This window comes from Leishmania panamensis (assembly GCF_000755165.1).
Source record: "Leishmania panamensis strain MHOM/PA/94/PSC-1 chromosome 10 sequence".
Taxonomy (NCBI): Eukaryota; Euglenozoa; class Kinetoplastea; order Trypanosomatida; family Trypanosomatidae; genus Leishmania; species Leishmania panamensis.
Genome location: NC_025855.1, coordinates 493,524 through 500,672, shown reverse-complemented (window position 1 = coordinate 500,672; position 7,149 = coordinate 493,524). Strand labels below are relative to the sequence as shown.

Below are 7,149 nucleotides of genomic sequence, written 5' to 3'. Positions count from 1 at the left end.
CCTGCTGGCCTCAAAGGTTTCCTTAAGCTCCTTCAACGACATCTGAATGCCTTGATTTACAGAGAAGTCTGTACAGGCGAAGAGAAGTCAGTAAGCACTTATGTACGTGTGTATGTGTACGTGCGCAAGTGTAACGGCACCCCTGGATAGTGCAATGAACCGATAGTGGTAGTAAATGGACACGCCACAGACACAGTGAGGGTGAAGAGGGAGAAGTTGGCGAGTGCGTCTAAGGAAAGAACCGAGAAGTACACAAAAGGAAAAGAGCGAGGAGAGATGGGAAACACGCAGAGGCCCGAACAATCGCCAAAAGGGAAGACGGAGGAAGGTGAGAGAGTGGATTCTGATTTGGGGCTTGCTTACTGCAGTGTCAAAACAACGCGTACGAAGGCACCACTGCACTCAGAGGTGCGCGCAGAGGTCAACATAAAGAAAGACGTGCACAGGAAAAACGAGAAAAAAGTCGATCAGCAAACCAAAGAGGGGGAAGGGGAGCTCAATGCTCGCGCTGACGTCTTCGTGGTTGATATTTGGAGAGTGAAAGAGTAGGCTTGAAAACGATCACATGTGTCATTGAACTCACTCACTCTCCGCAATGGCCTTGTACTGCATTTCTGCAGAGGTGCAGTGTACGTCCAGCGCGCATGTATCATATGCGTAGGGTTGCGGAGGGGAACGATGCGTGCGAAGCTTCCTCTTACTGGCACATGCGCAGAGATGGGAGTGGTGTACAGTACATCACCACCTCTCGTAAGTATGTGCGTACGTTAGCTTGCCGCCTCCTCTACCATATACCTCCTTGTGTTACTCAAAACGAATCCAGCAATGGGAAACCCCATAAGAGTCGGTTGATACGTGCGTGCACTTGTGCCTTCGTTTGTCTCTGTTTTGCACGCGTATGTGCGTGTGATGGAATTTGGAAATGAGAAGAAACAACAGACAATATAAAGTTACGCAGAGAAAAAGAGGAACACCGGCAGACACACACACACACACACACACGCAGGTGTGCGCAAAGCAAAAGTGAAAGAGAAAATGGACTCCACCACAAATGTATGGCCTATGCGCGTGTTTGTTGTGTCCATTTTCCACTTCAGCAGAAAAGCAGAGGACGGCGAACAAAAGAGAGGGTGGAAAGTGCCACGATCACAACGCACCATTCCATCGCACGCGCTTTTCCCTGACTGCAACAACGAATGATGATGGGGGTGTGCATGAAGTACATCGCCGCCCACACTCACACATGTATACACAGATACGGCGAAGATCCTTGGCGATCTGTGGTGCATTGATTTGAGCTCGATGCAATGCCGCCACCACGACTTCAGAAGAGGCGATAAACAAACCGCACAAATGGTGTCTTCGTATACCATTACACATTCAAGGAAGAAAATACGGCTGCTCAAAGAGTCACTGTTTATGGCATGTGCGTCTTAGCTCTTTGCTCTCGCTGGGATGAGGATATGCGCTGTGGCTCCGGGGAGATGCATGGAGTGAGGTGGTGTGGCTCGCTACTCCACACATCCATCTACCTGCCCCCTCTCTGCTTATGGTTTTACACCCTCCCGCGCGACAAGGAAACGAGGCCACATCTCCCCATTCATCTTTTTCCCTTCATGGCGTGCGAATACGCGTGTCACAACAGCTATGTGAATGTGTGCGGGGGGATGGGCTTCAGTGGGCGAAGATCACTGAAGTGTGCATACAGACGCATGCACGAGTGGATCACACTAGAGTTGGGTATAGACTGGGAGAGACCATACTCGCACTAACACACCTGCACCGCCGTCTCGATGAAGAAGAGTAATAAGAAGGGGGAGTCGCCGGTACACCATTGAGTACAACACAAAAAAAGCGCGTATGGGGAACCCTGCGTCAACATTAAGCCCGCAACCAAGCAAAAGGGAGACAAGAGGGAGAAAGAACACATACGCGCTATTCGTACGCCATCCTCCTTTTGGTCTGCTTGGGAATGTGTATACGAGTTTGTGGATGTTAACCCGTCTGCATGATGTGTGTGCGGGTGAGGAAGCGCAAAGGGGAAAAAGAGAGGCTCAGAACGTGAGCTGATCAACGATTGTGCCATACCCATCAAACGGGTAGTCGATCGTGATGCGGCCCTCACAGGTATCGCCCAACCCGCTGTACAGGTCGCACTTGCCATCGTCGCGCATAACGATACCAGAGGAGAAAGCGCAGTCGATGAGCTTCTCTGCCTTGACAGGGTATTCCGGGTAGCAGCAACGGGTGCCAATGATGCACTCCATCTCCGCTTCCTTCGTCTCAGGGTCCAGAACGAAGGAATAGTTCAGATACACCGACGTCGGGTGATCCTTGTCGTCCTTGCTGTTGTAACTGTAGTGTGCGATGCACCCAACCTTTCCGGAGGTGAGGAGGTACGCCTGATTCACCCCACCCCACGCACCGGAATGAAGGACATTAAGCGGCTCTGCCTCACTAATCGCCTTTTGCGTCAACTCGCTCAGATCATCGATGATGGTGAAGCCGATGCACGTGTAGACATCCGTCTTGGGGCGGGAGAAGACGCCGATGCGGCCATCCGCCAGCTCCACACAGCGAATGTCCTTCATGTAGTCGGGACCTGTCGTAAAGTAGAGGCCCTGCTCAATCCCACCACGGTAAAAGTCGCAGTAGTAGGTTAGGAGGCGGTCGCTGACCTTTCGAATGCGCGTGCCGCCGAAGAGCGCTTCGCCCTTCACCTTTGATACGAAGGGATCTTCCAAATACCACGTCATCCCGTTTGGAACCACCGTAAACTCATCCTTGCCCGTCTCCTCGAAGAGGCGCACATGCGACGCGGCCCAAATCTCGCGCTTCTCGACGCGGCCGTAGATGTGCAGCTTTCCATTGTAACGGAAAGGGACGGAGCAGTTGTACACGTCATAACCCTCAACACCTTTAAAAGTGAGCAGCACGCTCTCGTAGACGCGCTTGCTGGCCTCGAACTCCTTCTTGGCCTCACGAACCACATGTGGCGTGCTCATATTACTTGCCGGTTCAAATGTGTGTGAGGGGAGGGAAAGTGGGAAATGGGAGTGGTGTTGATTATCTTGGCGTGAGAGCGGAGGAAAGCGGCGGTATATGCCAGTACGAGCAGTAGCAGAAGGAAAAAGGGAGGAGAAACGCAGAGGAAAAGAAAAGATGGGACCCACGTAGGCTTATGTATGGTTGACAGCCTTCGATGATGTATGGGCTTGCCCAACACTAGAAAAACGGGGACCCGTTAAACCGCCTTAAGCGAGAAAGCACCAGAGATGCTGAGACGAGGAGATGCAGTGAGAGAAAAGAGAAGATGAGAGGGTGTGCGAGATGAAGAAAGCGATGACGTACAAAGTGTACGCGGGTACTAGCGTGGGTATGTATGTTGTGGTTGTGGATGTAGGCGTGATCTGAATCGATTCCCTGGTGGGCTGTAACCGCTGGTGAAACGATATAAGGTACGAGAATGGACGATGAACAAAGGAGCTGTGGTGATACGCATGGTGGAGGGGAAGCGGGGGCATTAGGGGAGATGGGTCGCACTCACGAGCCATCACTACTTGCAGTCCTACGGGTAAGCAACGGAGGCATAACACGCACACACAATGAGTCGAGGCAAAATGAGCCCGCAAGGATACATAGATGAGTCATCGGTGCTCCAGCACCGCGACAACGAGTGGGGATGGGAAGCATAAGAAACAAGCATACTTGAAAGCTGGAAAAGGGGGGCTCTCTATTCCACTCAAGAGAAGGAAGAAGGTGCGCGTGCATTGCCGATCTCACGAGGGGTTAGGATGAAAGAAAAAGAGTGAAAAGAAAACGCCAACCCGACACGAACGCGGAATAAAGACAGGAAAAGGGAGAAACGCACGACAATCAAGCAAACGCTGAAGGGGTGTGGTGGTGGCGGATATAGCCATCCAAAAGGCTGAGAGGGGAAAGAGAAGTACACCTCTTACACATACCGTAGATACGAACGAGGAAAAAGAAAGAACCTCAGCAAGATGAGAAGAATAGTGTACTCACCGGCGTCTGAGCTCCCCGCCTTTAAAACACTAAGTCATTCACTATAGCACCGTACCCATCAAACGGGTAGTCAATGGTGATGCGGCCTTCGTGGGTGTCGCCGACGCCGCTGTACAAGTCGCACTTGCCATCGTCGCGCATGACAATGCCGGAGGCGAACACGCAGTCGGCAAGGTGTGGAGCCTTTGATGAGCAGTCAGGGAAGCACCCCCTCGTCCCGATTACCTGGAATGCGTGCGTATCGTTCGTTTTCGGGTTGTAGACAAAGGATGTGATGCAGTACACGTTAAGTTGCGCCCCGTTCGCGTCGTTGTCAAGGTAGCCGTGATGACAGATGCAGCCTACGTTCCCGCTGGAGAGCAAATACGCCTGGTTGACGCCGCCCCAAGCGTCCAGGAATGATGCGTGGCTAATGGGCTGCGCCGCGGCAATCACCTCGCGCGTAATCTCATTAAGAGAGTTAACAGTGGTGAAGCCTATCACGTACGAATTCTCCGTCGTTCGATGGGAGAAGATGCCAATGGTGCCGTCGGTGAGTTGTACAATTCGAATGGACTTCATAAGATCAGGCCCACTGGTGTAGTATGTGAGTAACTCTGGCATGCCAAAATAAAAGTCGGAGTAGTAGCCCGTCACATCACCACCGCTCTTAATGACTTGAGTTCCGCCGAAAAACATGCGGTCGTGCACCTTTGACATGAAGGGGTCCTCTAAGTGGTACGTGAGCTGGTCCAGCACGAGGGTGAACTCATCCTTGCCCGTCTCCACAAAAAGGCGCACCCGCGAATCCGCCCACTTCTCCCGCCGTTCAATGCGACCAAAGAGGTGGTGTTTGCCCTTGTACTGAAATAGGACGGAGCAGTTGTACACGTCATAGCCGTCAACGCCTTTAAAAGTGAGCAGCGTCCTCTCGTAAACCTTCTTGCTTCCCTCAAAGGCAAGACGCATCTCTTTGAAGGACATGTTGATGCAGCTTAGAAAGAACCGAGGGCACAGTAGAACAGAGGAGCTATCCAGCTAAGCTGAGGCGTTGAGGAGGGCGGCTACCATCCAGAAAAACCGAGAACGCAGGAGATTAGAGAAGAAAGCCTATTTACGCGTATGCATATGTCTGCATGCACACGTGTGTGCCTGGGTAAATCCTCTCTCGGTCGGTGAGTGTTGAACAGACAACAACACGAGTAGATGGAGGAGGTAGATACACGTTCATTCAGCCTAACAACTGAGTGAGAACGTGATACTGCACTGAGGCAACGAACAAAGAGGCGAGAGAAAAACTGTTTCCAAACTTCCTATTCTGCCATACAACATGAGCTCAACCCTCTCCCACTCTACCCGGCCTGCCACACACCCACCGCGGGGTGCGAAGCAGCACCAGACGCGCGTTACAGCAATGCGCCGACCCAGCCATCTGAGCACGGCCCCTGCCTCAGGCTCTGCACACCACCGCTCCGCAGCTCGCCTCACAGTCGCTCCCATCATGCCAGCCGCCACCCGGTGCATCCTCTTCGGGGTGGCGCGGGCACCCCACACCACTAGGCAGCGAGGATCGGGTGTGGTGCGTTCCAGTCGCGCTGGCACTCTGCCCCTCACGTGCAGGCGTAACACGGGTTCGCGGTCGCAGGTTCCCTCCGGCGCAGCGCCACCCACGACCTGGCCGCCGGCATCAGTGGCGGTACGCCGCTCGGACCTAGACACGTCGTAGGTGCCTCGCCCTGTCACCACCAGGAGTGGCCCCGCACTGGCAGGGGGAGGGGGGCTGCTTGGCTTCCCCACACAGAGTGGGTACTGGAGCCTGGATACTACGCACGGAGGTGCCCCCCGCCTTCAGGGAGCGCAGAATGTGGTGAAAAAAAAATACGAAGAAAAGAAACGACCGGAGAGAAGCAGCAGGAATTAGATCGGAGCCTGATGGGGGAGAAAACGAGAGAAGGTGAGGAGGAAAAGCCCGAAATGGGGGAGAACTTGAGAACATCAAAAAAAGAGATGAGAGAAGGAAGATTGAGGAAGTGGCATGTGCGTGTCGATGCGCATGCGTACGTGTGAGTGTGTGTGTTTATATAGTCATTTTTTCTGCGAAAGAGAGCAAGAGAGAAAAGACGCAGTGAAGTCACGGGGAAAACGGCACAAACGACAACAGTTCGCACAATACAGAGAAGGCGTGGCGAGAACTGGGTGAAATGAAGCAAGAGAGGAAGTGCAAAGGAGAAAGATCGTGTGAAGTAAGCGACCACTAGCGCACCCGCAGCAAAACAAAAGAAAATAATGTGGGTAGTGAAGGCGCCTAGACGAAGGATAAAGCAAAGCAGCGCAGCGAGTGGGCACCAAGGCGTGTTGATGCAGGAGAGGAAGGGAAATAGTCCTGTGTAAATGCGAGAGATAGAGCAAACCCAATATATCGAAAACAAAGGGCAAAAGTGGATTGGGATGAAGGAAGGGAAAATGATAGTCAACACTGCATGCAAACGATGGCGGAGGCACAAATGTATCATATAAGGGGGGGGCGAGAGAAACAGTTTGTAGAAAGCAATGAAAAGAAGGCCCTGAGCGTGTTCTCTCAAATAGCTGTACCAGCTGTCACATGCTGGCGCTACAACGACAGCACACTCACGTACTCATGGGGCACCCAGTGAAGGCGTATTTCGTGGACTGTTTCATTTTTCCCATCACATTACTTTGCTCGGTGGTGCAGTTGCCTGTCTTGATCCTTTATTTCTCTCCCTGAATCACACGCGTGTACATACAATCAGCGTATAGCCGCTGTAATCAACACTTTTTTTCATGGGCACGCACACGTGCAGTGACGCGCGCAAATGAAGGTGAAAAAAAAAAAGCAATGAGAAGCACCCCCGAGCGACAAGAAGCAGCGAAAGCAGAACGAGGGAAACAAAGAGAGGGGAAAAACAAAGCTGAAAAGTCCGTATGTTCGCGTGCATGTTTGGTGCGTGCGTATGCCTTCGTACAAGCGCTAGGGTGCGTGAGCTGCACAGTACGCAGCACGGGGATGAAAAGGGCTTTGTTATTACCAACATGTTCATTCGGCCATACAACATGAGCTCAACCCTCTCCCACTCTACCCGGCCTGCCACACACCCACCGCGGGGTGCGAAGGAGCACCAGACG

General features: G+C 52.6%; 2 protein-coding genes across 2 annotated transcripts, besides 2 other annotated features; both read right to left on the bottom strand.

Moving 5' to 3' along the window:
* Window positions 1-2,054: 2,054 nt before the first annotated feature.
* Window positions 2,055-3,005, bottom strand: LPMP_101230 (glycosyl hydrolase-like protein, putative; the record flags this gene model as incomplete). Its single annotated transcript, XM_010698543.1, has 1 exon — window positions 2,055-3,005. One exon carries the CDS (start codon window positions 3,003-3,005, stop codon window positions 2,055-2,057), a length of 951 nt encoding a protein of 316 aa, XP_010696845.1.
* Window positions 3,006-4,047: 1,042 nt separating this feature from the next.
* LPMP_101220 (glycosyl hydrolase-like protein, putative) lies at window positions 4,048-4,989 on the bottom strand (the record flags this gene model as incomplete). The annotated part of the gene is made up of 1 exon (XM_010698542.1): window positions 4,048-4,989. The coding sequence occupies one exon, from the start codon at window positions 4,987-4,989 to the stop codon at window positions 4,048-4,050; it is 942 nt and encodes a 313-aa protein (XP_010696844.1).
* Window positions 4,990-5,306: 317 nt separating this feature from the next.
* Window positions 5,307-5,861: a repeat region.
* Window positions 5,862-7,041: 1,180 nt separating this feature from the next.
* Window positions 7,042-7,141: a repeat region.
* Window positions 7,142-7,149: the final 8 nt, after the last annotated feature.